Raw genomic sequence first — 23720 nt, 5'->3', positions numbered from 1 at the left:
CATGGCTCACTGCAGCCTTCTAGGCTCAAGTGATCCTCCTGCCTCAGCCTCCCAAGTAGTTGAGACCACAGGCATGTGCCACCACACCTAATTTGTAAATTTTTTGTAGAGCTGGGGTCTTGCTATGTTGCCTGGGCTCAAGCAGTCCCTCCACCTTGCCCTCTTAAATTGCTGGGATTACAGGTGTAAGCTGGAGCAGAACCCTGGGCGGCTGGTAGTGAGGGGCTTTGATGTTAGGCTAAAGGATTCGGGCTCATAATGGATCTTGGATCCCTGCCTACCCACCACCCACTTCCCTTGTTTGGTTCTGCTTTGTCTTAGGCTCAGTTCTCATCCTTCCTGTATTGAGCTTGAATGTATACCCTGTCTGACCTTGCTTTCCTTGCTCTCGTCTTTAGTCTGTTCTGTGCCAGCTCCACCTTTGCCCATATAGGGACTGGCAGGTATCCCTGAAACCTAAAACGCTGCCCTGAATTAAACTCATCAGAGGAGACTTAAACACACAAGCCAAGGCTCTTTGCGCTGTCTGTCCCTGTCTTTCTAGAGGATAGAGAAGCTGCCATTTTTCTGGCTGTGGCTTGCCTGCTTGGCTTGGTGCCCTGGGATCTTGAGGCTCAGTAATCACAGCCTGTAGCCCCATAATCTGCCTGCTTGCCAACTCTTTTTGCTGCTCAGGAGTTCCTGTGAGTTCAGCAGAGCCTGGGGAAGTGAGGTACTGTCTCCAGCTACCCTTCCCGTGCAAATAGGTGACTCCAACAGGATCTGGTTAGAGTAATAGACTTACTGGTTTGGAATTTGATCCTCTTTGCAAGCAAACAAAGGAATCCTGCCAGCCGTCACCCTTCCTGGAATTCTCAGGTTGAACTGATTTGACCTCGCCTCCAAATGTTGGTTAAATGATCCACTTTCTATTCCTCAAGTATATTAAACACACACGTACACACACACACCCTCTTTTTTAGGAAGGTAGGTAGGTTTGATCCTTAGCACAGCTTTACTAAGCAGGCTAAGTACTATATTTCGGACTATAGTGCCTGCTGTGGGGAAGCAGTTGAAGTCACTAACACAGAATCCTGCCCCAAATTTAACTGATTGCTTTCTGTAACCCGTTTCCTAGGAATGAGATCAGCTTGATGTGGATGAGGTTCAGGGGCCTCAGAGAGAAAATTTGGCTTCTGGTTTTGCAGGAATCTACCTATCCTAGCACCAGTTGGCTAGGGTGGGACAGGGTCAGGGTTTGAGATCTGGCAGGTAGGTTTCCCTGGAGAATAAACAACGTGCTCCCATCATCTACCAATGATGTGTTCTGGGAAGCAGCTGGCTGGTAGGCCCTCTGTACCTTGTCAGATGCTAACAGGGTTCCCCACTCCCTGGAGTAAACTGAGTTCTCCAACTCTGACCAAGCATTGCCCTGCAGTGGAGCAAACATTGAGATTACTGGCAAATCAAACTTTGGGTGATCTTGCCCTAGGGAACCAGCCTGTGGTTAACCCCTGCTGAGAAGTGGGATAATGCAGCCAAGCATGATCCTCAGCCCACGTGGGTTGTGCCCAAGTACTGAAGGCAAATCCTGGGCAGAGAGGCTAGAGAGCCAAGGGGCCTGTGAGTGAAGAGGAGACAGGCCCCTGTGGATGCTCAGCCATGGAGGGAGCCATTGGGCGACTCACCAGCATTGCTTCCTGGGCAGCTGCCTGGGTTTCCCTTGCCCTGCTGGTTCTTTTTTAAGTGTATCTTCTAGGACCTTCTGTCTTGTACGGAGAAGCCCTTACTGCTCTCTTTCATGTATCGAGTCAAAGTTTCTGCTGGAAGGAGTTTCTGAGATCATCTGGTCCTACCTCTTCATTTTTCTGATGAAGGGACAGGTCCAGGGAGGGAATGACCCTGGACCAAGGTCACTCCAGGTCAGGAGCACACCATGGTCAGGGCCCAGGGCTTCTGATTCACAGGCTGGGTATCTGTCTTCTGCCCCACACTGCCTTGGAGGGTATAGTTATTCATTCAGCACATGTTCAGGACTGCCAGCTAGTGGACTGCTGGTTGGCAATTAGACTTGGTCACACATTCAGGGAGCTTGCTGGTGGAGGGAGAGGCAAGGAAACTGATGTGTAAATTGAGTCTGTGATCACCAAAAAGGTACATCCCAGGGAAGGACTGATATCAGATAATTTCAGACAGGTGTGATTCCTGTCTTCTCGAACTCAACCTACAGATTCCCCAGAGGCAGCTACTGTGTTTTCCACAATTCCTTTGCATGGTGTTCAGTGTAATCGGTCCTCAGTGATGGTTGCTGATGAAGCATGTTCTGCTGGCCCAACCTGCAGCGTGTAGGTTTTGGTGTCCATCAGCCATATTATCAAGAGCACTCACTTCTAGCAACGTCTGAGAGTCAGAGGAAGAAGCAAACCAGCTGGTCTCCTGGGGTGGCCTGCATCCTCTTTATGCTGGTTTCTTCTTGGGCTTTGATTTGTACGGTGGTGCCCATCTTGATTAACAAACAGGGACAGAGAGGCAAATCTCCTGGCTCCCTGGAGCACCCAAACCTCCTTGTTGCCCAGGGTTCCACCACATGAGCATCTTTGGAACCCATCCTCTCCTAGTCCAGTCTCTCCATTAGCCCAGTCCACTGCAGCAGCTCCTCTCACCCTCCAGTCTCTCCATTAGCAGGGTCCCTTTGACACTATCACTAGGTGTCAGCACCATCTTTCTAAAACCGAAACTCCTCACCCTGGCCCTCGCTGCCCATGGCATTCTGGCCTCACCCCGACTTTCAGCCTCACCTCCTACCCCTCCACCACCCCACATCACACTCTGGCTTCACTACTAAGGCACTCCCTGTTCCCCAACCTGCCGCACTCCTTCAGGACTTTCACCTTTGCAAGATTGTACCTTCTTTTGAAGTGATTTCTTCCCATCTCTGAAAAACTAACTCGTCCTTCAGGACTCAACCCTAACATCATCTTTTCTGGGATGCAGTCTCTGACTTCCAGAGATGGTCACTCTGAGCAGCCACGGCACCTGGTACAGCCCTTCCCCACAGCACTGCAACATTCCCTTGTGACTGACTGGCCCAGGTGTGGGGATGGCATCTCACTTTCTTTTCAAACTGTGTGCTCCCTGAAGCCGGGACTGCTGATCCCTTTAGCTGCCTCAGCCTCTGGCCTGGGGCCTAACACGTGGTGCTGCATACATTCTGGTCAGGTATATGAATGAAGAGGGTGGCCCTTGTTCTGCTTTTAGATCCTAATCCTGACAGCTTTATGGAGCCCAGGCCTGGCAGGCTCCCAGAACTTGAAGCCACCAGACCCCACATGGAACCAAAGGCCTCCTGTCCAACTGCTGCACCCTTGGTGGAGAGAAAATTCCATGTTCTTGTGGGTGTCACGGGGAGTGTTGCAGCCCTGAAGTCGCCTCTTCTGGTGTCAAAGCTTTTGGACATTCCTGGGGTGAGTATCCTCACCAGACAAGCATGGCAGCCTCCGGCATGGGAGGCCAGTGCTCCTGGGGACGGCCCATTGTTCTGCAGTGGGTGCAATTTTCTTTTTCTTTATCATGTTAATCATGCTTGTGGAGGTCCTGTGTGTGTAGTGCTCTGTGGAGGATTCAGGAGACAGAGACCAGTGTCCAGTGTAACCAGGGGCTAGATTAGATAGTACAGACAGAGCCTGAGGGGAGGCTGGGAAGGGACCCGGTGAACGGAGGGTTTGGGCTCCCATACATTAACCCTGAGAATCTGTGAAGTCCTGTGTGGGAGGAGGGCTGGTTGGAGAAGTGCAACAAGTTCTTAGTACCCATTCCTGCCTTGGGCTCCCCCACCCCCACTTTCATGAAGAACACTGCGGCAGTGTTCTCCCTCCTTGTGAGACCCCATGGTTGTCCTGTCAGTCAAATGCTCTGAAACCCCATTGCCTGAAGCTCTAGGTTCAAACTTTGCTCCTTCAGGCATTCAGAGATGCCCCAGGGGCCCCCAACTGTGTGCTGGGGTCAGGGACTCTAGTCCCCGTCCTTGGCCAGACCCTCAACTTGGATCTATTTTCTATATTGGATTTATTTTCTTTGGGTGCAGAAGTTCAAGGCTTTAAACAGCGTGAAATCTAACAGGCAGTGGCCCCACTTCCTATGTTCCGCCTCCAGGGCCCTTTGTTGGTCTGTCTTACCTCCTTGGTCTTTGAGTGGCTGGGCCCTGCTGGGCTGGCTGCCCTCTCTGCTCCTCTCCCGCCTTTTCACATTCTGTGCAAAGCCTTCCCTGACTGCCCCAGCCCAGTCCCTGTGGTTTTGGCCCCTTCTTTTAAACTCATTTGACATAGAACTATAGGTTGCCTTAGACACTGCTAATGTTACTGGCCCCTAGTTTTGGTGGGGTCTTGTGAAGTTGCTGGGACCCAGGCCTGGCTTTTCCCTCTCTTGTATCAGCTGAGCACCCAAGGTGCAGTGGCCCAGGCAGCCATATCTGGCATGTCCAGCAGGGGGCGGTGCTTACTCACAGTGGTCCCATCAGCTGGGGCTGGTGGTCCCATCAGCTGGGGCTGGGCTGGGAAGTGTTTCACTTTTTTACTTTCCACCAACTTCCACCCAGAAAGTCACCCCGTCACCCCACCCCCAGGGCTGGGATAAGCCATGAAGCTGCTAGCCAGGGATGACAGCTGGCCAGAGTGGGGGAGGGAGGAGAGTCTCGTGGCACTCTGAGACTGGGTGCTGCACTTTTAGGGCAGTACTACTTAGGCCCAGCCACCCCCTTTGTACCCAGAACCACTGGTAGGAGCTGGCCAGCTAGAGCCGTGAGGGCGGGAGGCCTGGAAGGGTTTGCAGCAGTGAGAGCCTCTGCCACCACCCCCTGGGGAGGGAGGGAGCCATGCAGTTCCCTTTTCCCATAGCCCCAGAGCAAGTGAGTTTCCGGACTAGGGGTGGATAGGGGCGGGGAGTCCTATCCCAGGAAACAGATGGGCAGCCTCAGAACGGAGGGAAATGGCAACCCCACCGCTTCCTCCCATCCCACGCAGCCAGCGTTTGGCTGGGGGGCGGTGTGTGGAAAGGGTTGCCTGGAGCGGGGAGGCGATCGAGCCCACCCCAGGGCTTTTTAGCCTGGGCCCCGTGGGAGGGCAGGCCATGTCTGGAACAGGACTTGGCTTCCCCTCTCTGGTTGGAGTTGACGCCAAAAGTGAGGCAGCCAGAGGGCACTGAACTGGGAGGGAAGGCTCCCCGACTCAGCCTCTTGGAGCCTGCCTTTCCCATTTGAAAATAAGGCTGATTCCTGCTACCCATCCCCCAGGCTCTTGTCAGGCTCCCTGAGATGTTGGCTGGGGTGGGAGGGGTCACAGATGAAATAGTCCTGTGCCAGTGACTTGGTGCAGAGCCTGGCATGTTGAAGCACTCGGTTGTGTGTGTTTGCTGGCCATCACCGTGTCCTTTCCCCTTGTTCATGTCCTTTGGGCCAGCCACATGGTGTGGGGCAACCCCACTGGGAAGAGCCATGGAAGCCACAGTTCACCTGCACTTGTGGAGGGCCCATGCCTTTCATCTGCAGGGAGACAGCTCTCCAAGCCTGGCTTTGCTTATTGGGGCCTTCCTGAGGTGTGGGATCCAAAGGTAATCCCTGGATTGCCTTGTGTTGGCCCCAGTGGTGGCGTCTACCCCTGCACACTCCCCTGGATTTCCTGATGGCCCTGATCTCCACACTGCCTCCTGCTGGATCTCCTGCAGGAGCATCATTGTCCCTTGGAGCAGTCACTTTCAGCTCTTCGCCTGCCGAGTTGTGGGTTCGCATGCTCAAGGCTTTCTGGAACTACCTTAGGTACCTCCAGATTTGGTCTAGCACATGAACAGCTGGGGTGTGGGCTGCAGGGAGCTGGGGGATTCTACAGATCTGGCCCATCACTGTTTCTGATTGACCAGCATGTCCAGACATCCCGGGAAAGCCGCTAACCTCAAGGTAGCCAAATCAGGGAGACTGTGAGGGGTGCTGGAGAGACATGGATTAGGCACAAGCCACACACACCAGCACGATGGGGAGAGTAGTCACTAGCAGAGACGACCTTGAGTATGTTGGGGCAGATGGGCAACCGTGTCACAAGAGAGGCAGCTGAGCACATTTCTGATGCTGGGACGCTGGGCAAGTCAGTTCTTTTTGGCCATAGTTTTCTTATCCACACAGTGAAGGACGGGCAGGTTCTCAAATGATCCATCTCCAGGGTCTCTTCTGGCACTGGTGTTAGAATATTCTAGATGTGAGGGCAAAAAGGACTAGGACCCAAAGGCAGCCTGAGAGAAGGTCCTGGGGCCCAGGAACTTCAGGGGGATCGGGGGTTTTGTAGTTCCATGGTTGTCATGTAATTGAGTGGCAGTAAAATCTGGTTTGTCAGCTCAGGCAGTTTATTCCCTGGGGTTGGCAGCCTGGCCCGTGCAGGGGAGCAAAAATGGCTTTCCTCCATCTTGCTAGGCTGCTTGGCTGGGCTATGAGTTCAACTAACTTATAAACAAAATTAACAGGACTGGGTGCAGTGGCTCACTTTGGGAGGCTGAGGTGGGCGGATCACTTGAGGCCAGTTCAAGACCAGTCTAGCCAACATGGTAAAACCCCAACTCTACTCAAAATACAAAAATTACCCGGGCGTGGTGGGCGCCTGTAATCCCAGCTACTCGGGAGGCTGAGGCAGGAGAAGCGCTTGAACCCGGAAGGCAGAGGTTGCAGTGAGCTGAGATTGTGCCACTGTACTCTATTCTGGGTGACAGAGCAAGACTCCACCTCAATAACAACAACAAAAAACAAGATCAACAGGAGAAAACCATATTTAATTACATAATCTGCACGTGGGTGTACCACAAAATATGAGATTCCCAGAAGGGTGAGATGACTGAAGCCTGTATAGCAGCCTGAGTTACAGAAGGAAATAGGGGCTTGGGGCTTCTGGGGGTGGTGGCGACACAAGTTATGGGAGGGTGAGGGGAGGAATTGTACAGTGAATAAACGTCTTGTGAGGCAGATAAAAACTTCTCAGATAATGAAAGATGCCTCAGCAGATTGTCAATAAGTCAGTCTTCCCTTCTCAGGGAGGGGGACTCAGGACAAGGGGCATCCCTCTTTAGGCAGATAAGAGAAGTTCAGAGAAAGTTCCTCCCTGCATCTGTTTTTTCCCAAGTGTCTTCAGGTTTGAAATAATCAGCATACCAAAGCCACATATTATGGGATGGCATTTCCTGAACTCCTTCATCCACACCCTTTAAACTTGGGAGGAGAAGGCAGATATCGCCCTAGCTTTTGCCAGGGCAGGTGTCAGCAGAATTCAGAGCCAAAAGGGGATTTCTAAAGATAGAGAAAACCCCCGACTCAAGGAGTCAGCAGGCCTCGGGCTCAGAGGAGGATACATTTCTAGGGTGTCCGTCGGGACATCCAGGTCTGTTGAGGGTGAGGAAAAGAAGGCTGTGCTCATAGGTAGTGTGGAGTAAATTCTGACTTTCTGGAGGACCACTTGACAGTATTGAGAGAAATTAAACATGTTCATAGCCCTTGATTTACCCACAGGATTAAACCCTGTGGGGTGTATTTACAAAATAAAAGGATGTTCATTATAGCATTATTTATAATTTCAAAGCAAAACTGGAAGCAAACAAAATGTCCAGCAGTACAGAGCTGTGGTGCCCTTATGATTTATGGGACAATCTCTCAGTGAATTACTTGGCAATGTTTCAGAAAAATGGGGTGGCTCTCTCTGTGCTAATGGGAGCAATCCTCAAGATAGAAGCGGAATAAGCAAGGTGTAGGAGCTAGTGAACTGGACCCCCAGGCCAAATTCGGCTCAATGCCTGTTTTTGTATAGCCTCCAGCTAAGAATGATTTTTATATTTTAATTTTTATTATTTATTTTTGAGACAGGGTCTTGTTCTCTTGCTCAGACTGGAGTGCAGTGGTGTGACCACCACTCACTACAGCCTCGACCTCCCAGGCTCAAGCAATCCTCCCACCTCAGCCTCCCAAATAGCTGGGAGTGCAGGTGTGCCATCACACTCCACTAACTTTTTTGCATTTTTTTGTAGATACAGGATTTCGCGATGTTGCACAGGCTGGTCTCAAACTCCTGGGCTCAAGTGATCTATCTGCCTCCACTTCTCAAAGTGCTGGGATTACAAGCATGTGCCACTGTGCCCAGCTTGATTTTTACATTTTTAAATGGTTGAATCAGAAGAAAAATAGTATTTTGTGACTTATAGAAAAAGTGATATGAAATTCAGATTTCAGGTCCAAGACAATTTACTGGAACACAGCCATACCCATTCATTTACGTATTGCCTATGACTGCATTCGTGCTACTACAGAGTTGAATCTTGCAACAAAGCCTAAAATATCATCTGGCCCTTTATAGAGAAGGTTTGCTGACCCCTGGTACGCAGCCTGATTCCTTCTGTGTGTTTTTTTTTTTTTTTGAGACGGAGTCTTGCTCTGTCGCCCGGGCTGGAGTGCAGTGGCGCAATCTCGGCTCACTGCAAGCTCCGCCTCCTGGGTTCACACCATTCTCCTGCCTCAGCCTCTCGAGTAGCAGGGACTACAGGTGCACACCTCCACGCCCAGCTAATTTTTTTGTATTTTTAGTAGAGACGGGGTTTCACTGTGTTAGCCAGGATGGTCTCGATCTCCTGACTTGTGATCCGCCCGCCTTGGCCTCCCAAAGTGCTGGGATTACAGGCGTGAGTCACCGCGCCTGGCCTCTATGTGTTCTTATGCTGACTTACTGCGCACAGTTTTTTCCTCTGGAGGTGGTTACTCTTGTGGAGGGGGACCGGTAGAGGAAGGGAAACTTGGATTTTTCATTTTGTATCATTCTGTTCAGTTTTAATTTTCTAACCTATGTGTATATTTGTGTGTGTGTGTGTGTGTGTGTGTTTTTTTTTTTTTTAGTCAGTGGGGCTTTTGGTGGGAATATTGTGGAACATTCTTGGTAACTTTGTGCTTTTTTTTTTTTTTTAAAGTGCTCACTGAGGAAAGAGCAGACAACATAAGGCCTGGTTTGATGATCTCCTTTTTGTTCTGGGTGGGGGCCACCTGCCCGCTCTGTGTCCTGATGTGGAAACTCTGAGACCTTTATTTGTGTCTCCACCTGCTTGGCTGGCTCCTTCCCCCTCTGGCCGGCAGCCCTGTCGCCTGCTCCCCTAGGGACAGAGCTCTGTCGGCCGCTGGTCAGAGGGTCCTGCACCCCAGGGTCCTTCCCTGATTGCCCAGAACAACGTCCCTGTGCAGGGCCTCCATGGACCACCTCTCTGGTTTCCTTCTGGAGAATTTTCTGGAGTTGGGGAAGCACACAGAAGGGTTGGCATGAGAAGCTGGCACAACCCGAACACCAGCTCCCCCAGGGGCAGATGAGAGAGCGGCTGTTTCCTGCAGAGCCAGGTGGGAAAGGGTCAGGGTCACAGAAGGGCTGGGGTGGCACAGTGAACTGGATGGACCCCTACCATGTGGTCTAAATGGCTCATGCATGGGTCATAAGAGGAAACCAGGGACAGAGGAAGAAGGGCTCGCCCATGGCCTTCCAGGGAATAAGTGAGTTAGTTAGCAGAACTGGGGGCTTGAGGCCAGGTTTTCTGGGTCCTATCAGTGAGTGAATTGAGGAGCTCAGACTTGGAGCTCATTCTCTGCTCAAGCTCACCAGTGCTTGAGGATGGTGGAATTTGTGGATTCCTATCTTGGTCTGCCTTGCAGTTAGGAGTTACCTGTACCCCACCTATCTGTTAGACTGAGCTGCAGCAGAGGGTAGAGCTTGGATCTTATCAGCCCTGCCCCCACCATATAAGAGGCTTAGTAAATGTTTGCCGAGTAGAGGCATCATCATAAGCCATGGAACCCACGGAGCCAACCGGAACTCCCTTGGGGGTTTTGTTAAGGAGGCCAGCTACCTCCTTCACAGCTCCCGTGCCTCATGTGCCAACTGCACTGGGCCCCAATAATCCTTTGTCCTAGAATGTACCTGCCACTCCCATGCTCAGGTTAGTGTTACTTCTTGGCTGGCCGCTAGGTCCTGGGCACAGATCTGGAGCATGCCAGCGTCAATACTGGTAGACCCAATGTCAGGGTCCTCTGCTGTGCATCCTGGTCCTAAGGACTGGGCCACCAAAGCCCTGGGTTCCTTGCCTTGTCACGGCTTAAGTGCAGGGCTACCACTTCCTCTTTAGAATCCTCCTTTGTCTCCAGTGGAGGCATCATCACGCCCTACTAGAAACACCTGCTCTCCAGCCACTCAACTGCTGGTTCCACTTGGGCTCTTCTCCTTTTCTTGTATATGCCAGAGCTGTGCTATCTGATACATTTAAATTTTCTTGTATATTCCAGAGCTGTGCTATCCGATAAATGTAAATTTGAATGTGGCAGCCGCTTGCCACATTCAAATTTAAATTAATTAGAATTTAATAAAAAATTCAGTTCTTCAGTCACAGCAGCCACACCTCAGGTGCTCAGTGGCCACACATGGCCAGTGCTGCCACACCGTACGGCACATGTAGGGCCGTTTCCATCATTGCAGAGATGGAAATGCTCTTCATGGATAACGCTGTAGAGTTGTGGTTCTCAATGGGGGCAATTTTCCTTCCCAGGGCACATTGGATAATGTCCAGAGACATTTTTAGTTGTCCTAACTTAGGGGTGGTGGTGCTACTAGCTCTTGGTTCTAGTGGGTAGAGGCCAGGAATGGGCTTGGCAGTGGAGACTCAGGCCATGGGATTTGTCTCATCCCATGGCTGCGAAGTGCCTCTCCACGGGTTCCTTTGATAATCTGCCCCAGAAGTAGCCTGGCCACACTAAGGGCCTGAAGTAGAAACAGGAGGTATCACTCTAAATCCTGATTCCATTTCTCCTGACCAAGCCCAAATCAGGATTCCTGATGTCTCTTCAGCAAAGAAAAGGAAACCAGACTTGCCAACTGGTTTCGGGAAGGAATCTCTATACATGCTAGATAAAATGCAGGCAGCTTATGTAATAGGGTCTGTCCTAGCCTCAGTCACATACACAAAGAGATTCAGTTTAAAAATATTAGCTGTAAAAACTTTTCTCAGGTAGGCCGAGCATGGTGGCTCACGCCTGTAATCCCAGCACTTTGGGAGGCTGAGGTGGGCGGATCACCTGAGGCCAGGACTTTGAGATCAGCCCGGCCAACACGCTGAAACGCTGTTTCTATTAGAAATATAAAAATTAGCTGGGCATGGTGGTGCACAACTGTAATTCCAGCTACTTGGGAGGCTGAGGCAGGAGAATCTCTGGAACACAGGAGGCGGAGGTTGCAGTGAGCCAAGATAGTGCCACTGCACTCCAGCCTGGGCAATAGAGCAAGACACTGTCTCAAAAACAAAAAAAAAAAAACAAAAAAAAGAGGAAAAAACTTGTTTCTAAGTGATGTCAGCAGGGGACCAAGCCAGGAGCTACCTTTCAGGAATTCTGTAGCATATGGGAGATTCTTTTTTAATGCCCAGCCCTGCTTCTACCAGGACCCACAAAGGTGTAAGAGAAAGCCAAGGAAGGCTCCTGCCCTCAGGGAGTTTCTGCCCTGCCGGGGTTCCTTGGCATTTGCTGGGAAGAGGTCAAGGTACATGAGTAAATGGTCAGAATTATTTAGTATTATAGAAGGTAACACAGGCCTTTTTTTTTTTTTTTTTTTTTTTTTTAAAGTGTGTACAGACCCAGGGCCCAGCCCTTGGCTCCCAGGACCTTTTGGTGGAGTGAATGAAAATAAAAGAACAAAGCCCATAGGGCTGATGAATCAGATCAAGTGACATCCCTCTAAAACCAGAAAAACTAGTCTGGGCCTGCTAGACAACACTGGGGTCAGTCAGGGTCACCTCCAAGGAGAGTCAGCTGCTTCAGTGGGTCAGAGGTGAGGCATCAGGAAGGACCCGCCCATCACATATATTTCACATTACTCCTTAGTGAAGACCTTGACCCCAGGAGGCTCCCTAACAATGTGACTATGTAACCTGGGAGGGTGGCTAGAGAGTGGAGCCTCTGAGAGTTAAGGCAAAGAGCTTAGAGGGAAGATCTCAAGCAGGGTGAGAGGCTTAACAGGACCCGGGTTGGAGCTCCCCAGGGGACAGTGGGGGCTTAAAGGCTCTGAGACCTTGAGTGATGGTGTAGGGAAGAAAGAAAGGGTAGAGCTGAGAGGGAGGAGAGAACCCCCTGAGTCAAGGGCATTACCTATTTGGGGATTTTTTTTTTTTTTTTAGGTTTTTATTGATTGATGATTGATTGATTATATTTTTTTTGTAGAGAAGAGGTTTTGCCCTGTTGCCCAGTCTCATCCCAAACTTCTGAACTCAAGCAGTCCGCCCACTTCTGCCTCCCAAAGTGCTGGGATGACAGGAATGAGCCACCATGCCTGGTGCCCAATTTGGGGATGATTCTGAAGTCCAGCACTAGGCAAGGTCCTCTGCTTTGCGAACTGGAAGATGGTTTTGGGAGTTGGGGAGAGTGGAGGACCTAGATCTTCAGGAAGTAGCTTTCCAAATTTCAGAATAGAGGCGATGAACCCGATGAACCTGGGACGTTCTTTTTTTTTTTTTTTTTTTGAGATGGAGTCTCACTGTGTCTCCCAGACTGGAGTGCAGTGGCGCGATCTCGGCTCGGCTCACTGCAAGCTCCGCCTCCCGGGTTCGTGCCATTCTCCTGCCTCAGCCTCCCGAGTAGCTGGGACTACAGGCGCCCACTACCACACCCGGCTAATTTTTTGTATTTTTAGTAGAGATGGGGTTTCACTGTGTTAGCCAGGATGGTCTCGATCTCCTGACCTCGTGATCCACCCACCTCGACCTCCCAAAGTGGTGGGATTACAGGCGTGAGCCACCGCGCCCGGCCACCTGGGATGTTCTTAAGTAGCAAATAGTTCAGGATGGTTAGGAAGCTCTTAGAAATGAAAGATGGGGGTCCCATGAGCAGAAGCAGGCAGTGTATCAGGAGAGATGTGGTCTCTGGCTACCTGAAACCTTCTGTTGAAGGAGTTGGAAAACAGTTAAGTGGAAGGGAGGACATGTAACTAGAGATGAAGGAAGAGTGTGGTCCAGAGCCCCCCCGGGTGAACTGAAGCTTGTGGCAAAACTCAGGAGGCTCGAGAGGGCTGTTTTATGTATTTGGAAGAAGAACAATGAAGCAGTGTCTGGTGCTGGAGGTCAATGGTAACATTAGCAGAGGACAAGAAGAAATGGGAGGGGCTGGGCGCAGTGGCTCACTCCTGTAATCCCAGCACTTTGGGAGGCAGAGACAGGTGGATTGCCCTAGCTCTGGAGTTCAAGACCAGCCTGGCCAACATGGTGAAATCCTGTCTCTAGTAAAAATACAAAAATTAGCTGGGCATGGTGGTGCACACTTGTAATCCCAGCTACGTGGGAGGCTGAGGCAGGAGAATCCCTTGAACCCGGGAGGTTGCAGTGAGCCGAGATTGCACCACTGCACTCCAGCCTAGGTGACAAAGTGAGTCTCTCTCTTTTTTTTTTTTTAACAAAAAGAAATGGAGGGATTCTTTGATCTCATTTTGTTCATCTTCTCTTTTGAGCTTGTAGTGGTAGGAGGGACCTGAACTGAGGGTGGGTGATTCATCTCCTGTCCTGGGAAAGTTCTCTCCTGGGGTGCTAGGGAACTGTGGTTGGTGACCTACAGGAAGTATGGGAAATGTCAAAAGGGGTCAGGGGCAGGAGATGGCTAATGTCCATTTATCCAAAAGGTGAAGGAGGTGAGCTCTGCAAATTGCTACAGATGAGGCTTGTAAATGCTAAGAAAAGCTAGATTGGGATCACTAGGAACAAGGCATATTGATTTTAGTTTATGTTTTGGATAGTAGCAAAGTATTTTTCGATTTAGATGAGGCCTTTGATGGAATCCTAGGACCTCTTCCTAGACTGCCTGGGGATGTTGTCAGCATGTTATAACCAGTGAAAGATCCAACTTGGAAACAGTTTCTTCTTGGTTCTTTCTTACCCCTTGCTCTGCTGCCACACCCACTTCTGTGGACCTTGTGGATGGCCTCTGCCCTTGACTTTGTTCTGTTCATAATTTGGATTAGTGTCTCTGGGGGCTACTGATGGTGGTGCTGGCTGAGAGGAGGAGCAACAGGATTGAGCTCTCAGGAGCTCTCTGTAGGCTGAGCAAACAGCAGGCCAACTCTGATAAGGGGAAATTTGCCAGGGACATGTGAGGGACTGCATTTGGGACCAGAAAAATAACTGCTCAGATACAGCCTGGCGCTTGCGCCTAGTAGCAGCATGAATGAGAAGAATTTTTTTGAGTTTTTGCTGATTGCAAACTCCATACATCAGCAGGGGGATGTGGCCACCAGAAGAGCTGCTGTGGGTTCAGGCTGCATCGATAGACATGATGCTCTGGTTTCTTCATGAACCTAACAGTGGGGATGCCTTCTCCCACCCCTGCAGGCAGAGTAAATGGCTCTCACCTGTGGGTTCTTCACTTCTGGAAAATTTAATTTATTTTTAATTTTTTTTGTAATTATCTCCTCTCTATTTTTCTGTTCTCTCTGGAACTCTTTAATCAAAATTTTTAACCTACTGAGTTGATTAGATTTTCTCATCTTTTTTCTACTATTATCCGTCTTTTTTTTTCTCCTTTCTGGAAGATTTCTTTTAAACTTGTGTTGAATTTTTTATCTCACTGTTTATAATGTTAATTTCTAAGAGTTCTTTTTTGTTCCTTGAATATTCATCTTAAAAAGTGTTATGTTCTTGTTTTTTGGGTGTAATCTCTCATTTTTAAATTTTCTTCTCCCTCCATTGCCGCTGGGTTTCTATTTTCTGTTTGTGTAATCTCTTTCTTGCTAGAGGGCTCTCCTCAAATACCTGATACTCCTTGGCTGTTCTTATTTGGGTGCCAAAAGCTGATTGGAAACTGTCTTCACTGCCAGGGTACTCATCTGGTATTGAAATGTTTTGTTGGTGGACCTCTGAATTCCATATCTGAAGGTTTCCTTCCCTACCACATCTCCCTACTCCCAGGGTTATTTGTTTTTTCCAGACCAGTAGTCTCCTGCCTGGTTGACCTAGCATTCTTAGGGTCAAGTAGGGGAAGCAGGCTTGGGTCTCTCTGTTTGGTCTATAGATACTCACTTCTGCTCCAAGACTCCTTTGTCCTCTGTTGTGCTAACTCTTCAAGGGTAGTATGTCTGGCTGCCTGGGGTGGGAAGAAGAGCTGGGGGGACTTTAGCTGTTCCTTCTAACAGGTCAGGAACCAGTCCTTTTGTATTCAGCTGTCTTCCTCGTGCTCACCTTTGTGGTACTCACTTCCTCAAGTCCTAGGCTCCTGGGTTCTAATTGGCTTGTGTCTCAGTTACTGTGTAGGCTTTGGATATTTTCTTATCTAATCTAATCTGATCTGATCTAATCTAATCTAATCTTTTAGGATCTGCTCTGCTAGTGCTTCCTTTCACTTCCATCTTCTGAAAGCTCATTGGCACGTCTTAACTACTGTTGGTGGTTGTTCCTCTTCTTTTTGTTCTTGGGAGTTTCTTTCTTTTTTTCTTTTCTTTCTTTTTGAGACGGAGTTTAGCTCTTGTTGCCCAGGCTGGAGTGCAATGGCGCGATCTCGGCTCACTGCAACCTCCACCTCCCAGGTTCAAGCGATTCTCCTGCCTCGGCCTCCCGAGTAGCTGGGATTACAGGCATACGCCACCACATCCAGCTAATTTTGTATTTTTAGTAGAGACGGGGTTTCTGGCTGGTCTCAACCTCCGCACCTCAGGTGATCCGCCCGCCTCAGGCTCCCAAAGTGTTGGGATTACAGGCATGAGCCACCGCACCGGCAGTTCCCTCCCTTCCCCTCCCTTCCCCTTCCCTCCCCTCCCCTCCCCTTCCTTCAACAAGGTCTCACTTTGTCACCCAGGTGGGAGTACAGTGGCATGATCTTGGCTCACTGCAGCCTCGACTTCTTGGGCTCAAGTGATCCTCCCACCTTGGCCTCCAGAGTAGCTGGGACTATAGGTGTGCGCCACCATGCCGGCTAATTTTTTTGTATTAAGGATGTGGTTTCACCATGTTGGTCTTGAACTCCTGTCCTCAAGCAATCTGCCTGCCTCAGTCTCCCAAAGTGCTGGGATTACAGGCATGAGCCACTGAGTTTAGATCTTTTTTTTTTTTTTTTTTTTTTACTTTTTTTTTTTTTTGAGACGGAGTCTCGCTCTGTCGCCCAGGCTGGAGTGCAGTGGCGCGATCTCGGCTCACTGCAAGCTCCACCTCCCGGGTTCACGCCATTCTCCTGCCTCAGCCTCCCGAGTAGCTGGGACTACAGGCGCCCACAACCGCGCCCGGCTAATTTTTTTTGTATTTTTAGTAGAGACAGGGTTTCACCGTGGTCTCGATCTCCTGACCTTGTGATCCGCCCGCCTCGGCCTCCCAAAGTGCTGGGATTACGGGCGTGAGCCACCGCGCCCGGCTGAGTTTAGATCTTTTCTAAAAAATTACTTTGCTTTTATTTTAGTGGGTTTCTGGGAGGGAGCAGAGTTTACCTTATTTTAACTAAAAGCTTTTTCTTCTGTTTAACCTTTATATGTTCTTTTGCTTTAAATATATCTTTTTAGACAACATATTGATGGATTAAACAACATCCAAGATGAGAATCTGAATTTTAATCAAGGAGATAAGCCTGTTATATATTTACTATAATTATTATTATGTTAGAATTAACCTATGCTGTCTTATTTAATGCTTGCTTGCTTTTTTTTTTTTTTTTTTTTTTGAGATAGGGTCTCACCCTGTCACTCAGACTGGAGTGTAGTAACTTGATCTCTGCTCACTACAGCCTCTGCCTTCCCAGGCTCAAGGGGGTCTGCCCACTTCAGCCTCCCGAAGGTAGCTGGGACTGCAGGTGCACACCACCATGCCTGGCTAATTTTTGTATTTTTTGTAGAGATGGGGTCTTACCATGTTGCCCAGGCTGGTGTTGAACTCTTGGGCTCAAGCAGTCTGCCCGTCTTGGCCTTCCAAAGTGCTGGGATTACAGGCATGAGCGTAATCCCATTACTGCTCCCGGCCAAATGGTTTATCATACGTTCTCTCTGCTTCTTTTTCTCCTTTTGTATCCTTTATGTGTAGATTGAATTTCCTTCTGTGGGTTTGAAAGGTGTAGGTTATTCTTCTTATGGTTACCCTGACTTATTATGCCCTCTCCTTTACCTTATCACTACCTTGTGTCTTCCCCACGAAAAAGACAGGCCTTCAGCATGGCCCCGCCCTGCCCTGCCCTACTCTCCCCACCTGTGCTGGCCCAGTGGCATCTCTAGGACTGGGTTCTGGGGAGGGATAAGGCAGCCCTCAGAACTGGGCAACACTTGTTCAGGGTCATCCTAGGGGGACTCCAGCATTCAGTCGGGGTTTGGTTTAAATGACCTCTAGGCCGGGCATGGTGGTTCATGCTTGTAATCCTAGCACTTTGGGAGGCAAGGTGGGTGGATTGCTTGAGCCTAGGAGTTTGAGACCATCCTGGGCAACATGGTGAAACACTGTCTCTACCGAAAATACAAAAAATTAACTGGGCATGGTGACATGCACCTGTAGTCCCAGCTACTCGAGAGGCTGAGATGGGAGGATCACCTGAGCCCAGGGAGGTTGAGACTGCAGTGAGCCATGATCACGCAACTGCACTGTATCCTGAGCAATGGAGTAAGACCCTGTCTGTAAATAAATAAATAAGTGACGGACCTCTGAAAAGGTCCCTGAGGATTTTTTTGCAGGTTCTGGGCATGGTAGATCCTAAGGGGGAGTGAGATGGAGAATGGACAAGTTAATAGAACTCAGAACCCCAGACTTTCTGAAGTTCTTCCTTAGTCTTCTTCTCTGAGACTTCTACTCCTTGGTCCTAGCTTTTTGCCTAGGTGCCGTGCCAATGTGTCACTCACTCCGTCCTGTACAATATACAGGAAGCAAGCGAGGAGGGGGTGCCTCAGAGAGACAGTAGTGAAGAATGAGGACAAGGTGAAATTGGCATGGGCACGCTCTACAGAGCGAGAGGCAGGCCTTAGGGCACCACGTCGCTCTCAAGTAGGAATGTGTGTCCAGCAGCGCCGAGCCTTCAGCTTTTCACAAGAACTGAGGAAATTGAATTTTCTATGCGAAATCTCCCAACTTGGACATGTTGGCTCAAAAATGTTAATGATCGGCCGGGCGCGGTGGCTCAAGCCTGTAATCCCAGCACTTTGGGAGGCCGAGGCGGGTGGATCACGAGGTCAGGAGATCGAGACTATCCTGGCTAACATGGTGAAACCCCGTCTCTACTAAAAATACAAAAAACTAGCCGGGCGTGGTGGCGGGCGCCTGTAGTCTCAGCTACTTTGGAGGCTGAGGCGGGAGAATGGCGTGAACCCGGGAGGCGGAGCTTGCAGTGAGCCGAGATCACGCCACTGCACTCCAGCCTGGGAGACACAGCGAGACTCCGTCTCAAAAAAAAAAAAAAAAAAAAAAAAAAAAAATGTTAATGATCTTGTATAGGCCAAACAGCATGTCTGTAGGCTGGGTCTGGCCCAGACATGGCCCACGACTATAGCTCTGGCTGCTTGATGGTTCTGTCCTTGCCACCCTTGACTTTTCTTTTTTCTGGATAAATGTCCAGAGAAACAAATGTCCTCTCCTGACTCATTGGTTTCCCCCAAAGATGTGGTTTCCTACACTCCCCTCTCCCTGCCAGCTACTTCTTCTGGGCCCCTGTACTTTGCCAGCTTGTTAGTCTAAAATCTTGTTTTACAGGCTGGGTGCGGTGGCTCACACCTGTAATCGTAGCACTTTGGGAGACTCGGGTGGGTGGATCACCTGAGGTCAGGAGTTTGAGACCAGCCTGGCCAACATGGTGAAAAACCTCGTCTCTACTAAAAACACAAAAATTAGCTGGATGTGGTGGTATGCACCTGTAATCCCAGCTACTTGGGAGACTGAGGCAGGAGAATCTCTTGAACCTGGGGGCGGAGATTGTGGTGAGCCGAGATCATGCCACTGCACTCCAGCCTGGGCGACAGAATGAGACTCCATCTCAAAAAAAAAAAAAAAAAAAAAAAAAAATTCTTGTTTTACAAATGATGACCAACCCATCTAGTGCCCTTCACACTCCTGGGTGCTGTTTCTCACAGCCATGTGTTCTGTTAAGCAGATTGCAGGCAGCCCTGGTTTGCATTAGTAATTTCTTAGTGAATGGGTAGTGTGCGGGTAAACCTCATTCTCACCCCATGAGTGTAGGGCACACACAAGCTGGGTTTTCCAGGAGCCTGTCTGCAGCCTGTGCCCATGTTCCTAGAAGTACGTGAAGGGACACTGTCTGCCTTCTCTTGGGGGCATGCATGCACAGAGGACATGCTGTGCCTCAGCCCCCAGTGCCTTGGCCTGCAGAGGGCAGGGCTGCTGTGTGGCACAGAACTCAGGACCTATGAGCCTCCTTGGGTGGCCCCTCCTGCCTGCTGTGGCCTCTGCAGCCCTGGCCTTGACTTCCTTTCCTGTCACTTGCGTGCCTCTGCCCCTGGGCCTCCCTCTGCCCGAGTGGCAGGAGCTTGCAGCTTTGTATATATGGGCAGTTGGTGACTCATTCCTCAGCAGCCCCTCAGATAGGGAAGTGAAACAGCCACACCTGGTAGGGCCTGACCTTTGGGTGACAGCAGAAGTAGCTAAGCAGACATGGAGCTTGCAGCTAAGGAGGGAAGTCCTCTCTAAAGCCAGCCTGTGAAGATAGCACTTGCCTGCCCTGACCCTCCTGTGACCTCCAGGCCTGTGACTCTGGTAACAGTTTCTTCCTCCCTCCCCACCACCCCCTTTTTCTTGGTGACAGCTGGAAGTAGCAGTGGTCACAACTGAGAGAGCCAAACATTTCTACAGCCCCCAGGACATTCCTGTCACCCTCTACAGCGATGCTGATGAATGGGAGGTCAGTGCTGGGGGCTCCTGGGCTGAGTCCCGTTGACTTTCCACCAGCAGGACAGAGCAGTCCTCCCTGCAGCCTATGGTCTGGCAGCTGGAACAGACAGGCTGGGCTCAAATCCACGGTCAGGGCCCTCTGGGCAGAGGCAATGAAGAAAACATCTGTCTAGCTTCTGGCCTGCAGGAGGCCCTAGTCTCCTCCCAGCCCAGGCGGAGCTGGGCTTTGGCCTGGTGCCTGAGGTTGAGTGTCCTTGTACTTATCTGGGCTGATGAAACCACAGAGGAGCTCTGTTCCCACCACCCTTGTCCACGTGGCTCCTGGCGTCAGGGCTAAAGAGAACGCCTCACTTCCCACGGCCACTGGGCTCTGCTGCATCTCCCCTGCGGATGGGTGGGCACTGGCTGATTCACCAGACACTGAGTGTGGGCCTCACAGGGGTTCCCTGCCAGGCATTTCCAAACATTCTCAGCCTAGAACATTTCCGGCTGGTCTGTCTTCCCTGCCCCCACCCCCTCCATTTCTCACTGCCCCAGAGCCTTCCACTGGCTTGGACAACCCAAGCATCCGCCTCAAGCAGACAGGCCGGGAGCTCCCTGCCAGATGTCAGTTCTCTTGAAAGCCAAACCGTGAAGGGAGTAGCTCAGAGAGACAAGGGGCGCTTGTTTCCTCTGGCCTGGTTCTCTCGGCTGCTGGCTCCATGGCTAGTGCTCGCCAGCTTAGCTGCAGGAGGGAACGGAGGTTGGCCTGGGCAGGGCAGGTCAGTGGGCTTCTCAGTCTCCTGGCCTGCCTTGGCGCTGCATCCCACTTCCTCCACACTGACCCCTTTTTCTTCCCTCTGCCAGATGTGGAAGAGCCGCTCTGACCCAGTTCTGCACATTGACCTGCGGAGGTGGGCAGACCTCCTGCTGGTGGCTCCTCTTGATGCCAACACGCTGGGGAAGGTGGCCAGTGGCATCTGTGACAACTTGCTTGTGAGTGATGCCCTGGTGCCCTTGTCCCTCCCTGGGCTTCACTCCCAGTTTGCTGAGCTGCAGACATCCTTGTACAAGGAGACCTGCTGCTGTGGGGCCCCAGTCTACTCAGGGAGATCATGCTCTCCCATTCCCCCCATCGCCCCCTAGTCGTCTCACCTTCTCTCCAGCACGTGGGCACAGCCCTGGTCCTGATGGGTCAGCTTGACCTACTGCTGCTCCCCAGGAGTGTCCCCTTCTCCCCTGCCCTTGGCATCCAGCCAGGTGCCCACAAGCAGACCCTCGTTCCTTGTTCTTTGTCCCTCTCTGTGGGCTGCCTGGATGTGCTCTTCCACTGTTTCTGCCCAGCCCCATCACCTCCTGCTTCTGCCTTCTCCCCAGATCAGGGTATACACGTGGGCAATGTGATTGGGGATTCACTTCTTCATAGATGTCTCATACACTTTATTGCCCTTGTAGTGTTCCTATATATTATGGGAAGCTTAGAGGGGAAGAGGGGAGAAAGATAGGGGCAGTGGCGAGAGCCGATGGGTGGTAGGGAGAAATGGAAGTCCAGCTGTCCAAAGTGGGCGCTGTCCTAGGCCTAAGATGCCTCCAGGGAGCTGTTGCCCGTAAAGGGGAGCTGCCTTTGTTTATATAATCGTTCTGGGAAGATTTGGGTGTGATTTCTCTCCTCCCTCTCCCTTATTGCCACCCCTCACCTCATTTATTGAGCTTTCGCCTACCACGTACTGGGGTCTATGCTGAGAGCCTCACAGGACACGGAGCTCCCAGGCTGGAAGGAGAATGCCACGCTTGATCACCCATGGCAGTGGGAAGGGAGTATCCTCTGGTGAGGACTACAGTCCTGAATGACCCCAGTCAGTCCTTTGACTATGGAGTCACCACCTTGCATAGTGCTGGGCCTGTGGTAGACATCCAGTAAATATTGCATGTATGGGGTAACTAGCAGTTTTACTTTTGCAAGTAGCTGGGAGTTTTTCAGAGTTTCATGTGGTGAAGAAGGTGGATAATGAAGCTGGGACAGGATGTTTTTTGGGGTCACAGATTAGTGTTCTTGTATACTTGTCAATGGGCTCTAAAGGCACTCCTCAAAGAATCTGCCAGTGATTTAAGCATCATTTGAATAAGAGCACAGGGTGAGCAGAAGAACAACTTGTGTGGCCAGGAACAGGGGAAGGGAGTGCAGAGAAGAGAGCCTGGGAGTAATGTCATCAGGAAGACTTTCCCTATAGTCCCAGCTACTTGGGAGGCTGAGGTGGGAGGATCGCTTAAGCCCAGGAGTTCTAGGCTGCAGTGCCCCTTGATTGTGACTGTGAATAGCCAGAATAGCCAGTGTGGTCCACCCTGGGCAACATAGCGAGACCCTGTCTCTATTGAAAAAAAAAAAAAGAAAGGGCTGGGCATGGTGGCTCATGCCTGTAATCCCAGCACTTTGGGAGGCTGAGGCAGGAAAATCTATTGAGCCCAGGAGTTTGAGACCAGCCTGAGCAACATGGTGAGACTCCATCTCTACAAAAAATACAAAAAAATTAGCCAGGTGTGGTGGTGCATGCCTGTGGTCCCCAGCTACTCAGGAGGCTGAGGTGGGAGGATCGCTTGAACCCAGGAGGTCAAGGCTACAGTGAGCTGTGATTGTGCCACTGTACTCCAGCCTGGGCTACAGAGGTGAGACTCTGTCTCAAAAAACAAACAAACAAAAAGGCTTCCCAGCAGCACTGGTGCCACAACTGACATAGCAGCTGCAGCTAGAACAGTTGAATTTCCTGGCTGCTCTCATCAAATTGGGTCAGAGTTCTGTGTGGCCAGCACCATGTCACCAAATCTCCAGGCTCCCCGCTGGTGGGTCAGCAGCAGCTGGTGTGACAAAGCACTGGCCTCTGGGAGCTAAGCCCTGGCCTGGGTCAGCTCTGCAAGGGTGCTTTCCTCCTTCCTGCAAGCTCTGCTTTCCATTTTCCTTCTAAGCTGCCATCACTTCATGAAATCCCTGGGCTTCCCTCCTCCAGAGTTGGCTGGGAAGTGAAACATGTTCCCAAGACCAGCCCCCGGATCATTTGCCTCAAAGGTTTTCCTTGGAAGTCACAAACGTTTCAAGGAATCTCAAATTTTACAAAGTTTGAAGTGTGGGCATTGGTGGCCTGTGGCTGTGTTCTCTCTCTGTAGCTGTTTTCTCCCTACATCCCTGAAAGGAAGCTGAGCCTGCTCCTCCCTCCACAAACCTCCCTTTCCAGGGCCCAGGGCGTGGAGTGCTGTGAGGGCAGTGTGCTAGGCGTGACCGTGCTCCTGGCCTCCAGGCCCATCTCCCTCTGTCCTCTAGCTCAATAAGGCCCTGGCCTATTTGTGCTAAACAGGCAGTCGGACCTAGAAAGAGCAGACAATCTCTCTGGGTCACCATTCTGGCTAGGAGCCGGTCTCCTAACTGGGATCCAGGCCTTCTCCCCTGTCCACGTGAACTCCCAGGGGCATAGCCTGAAGTGTTGAACACAGCACTGGCCAAAGAGATGTCACCGTGGGAACCGAGGCCCTCCTTTCCCCCTGTCTGCTTTCGTGGGTTCAGAGGAGCTGAGGCTTGTCTGAGAGGAGGTGGAGTGCTGGTTTTCACCCTGGTTGGTGTTCTTTGCTTTGAGGGCACTTAGAAAGCCAAGCCCAGCCCTTGCTCCCACCCTGCACACAGTGGAGAGACTCTTCTAGGTATGCTCTTGACTTCTGCAGAAGTAGTGGGTGGCACGGAGCCAAGAGGAAGTGTGACTGAAACTGTCCACTCATAGCCCGGGTGCCGCATTGAGAAGGCTTGGTGGGAAACTAATGCTGTGGCTGATGCAAGCAGCCAGGTCCCAGGGCTGTTTGCTGTCCTGCTTCCTCCCTGTCCCTGGGACTTGGGGGAGGTGCTG

At 50.8% G+C, this 23720-nt stretch overlaps 1 protein-coding gene across 6 annotated transcripts in view; it reads left to right on the top strand.

The window, feature by feature from the left end:
* Positions 1-23720, top strand: part of LOC105490974 (phosphopantothenoylcysteine decarboxylase) — a 28050-nt gene that overhangs the window by 1714 nt on the left and 2616 nt on the right. For 2 of the 6 annotated variants that reach the window (XM_011757020.2, XM_011757023.2), the window contains exons 2-4: positions 3238-3443; positions 19769-19864; positions 20701-20829. In XM_011757020.2, coding sequence (XP_011755322.1) covers positions 3258-3443; positions 19769-19864; positions 20701-20829 — 411 coding nt within the window. In that variant the 5' untranslated portion in view covers positions 3238-3257. Of the gene's footprint in view, positions 1-3237; positions 3444-8958; positions 9377-19768; positions 19865-20700; positions 20830-23720 lie in introns of those variants that run through there. The other 4 variants (XM_071100988.1, XM_071100987.1, XM_011757021.3 and 1 more) reach the window with 4 other exon arrangements.

Source organism: Macaca nemestrina, chromosome 7 (genome assembly GCF_043159975.1).
Source record: "Macaca nemestrina isolate mMacNem1 chromosome 7, mMacNem.hap1, whole genome shotgun sequence".
NCBI classification, from domain to species: Eukaryota; Metazoa; Chordata; class Mammalia; order Primates; family Cercopithecidae; genus Macaca; species Macaca nemestrina.
This window is presented reverse-complemented; position numbering and strand designations above follow the sequence as displayed.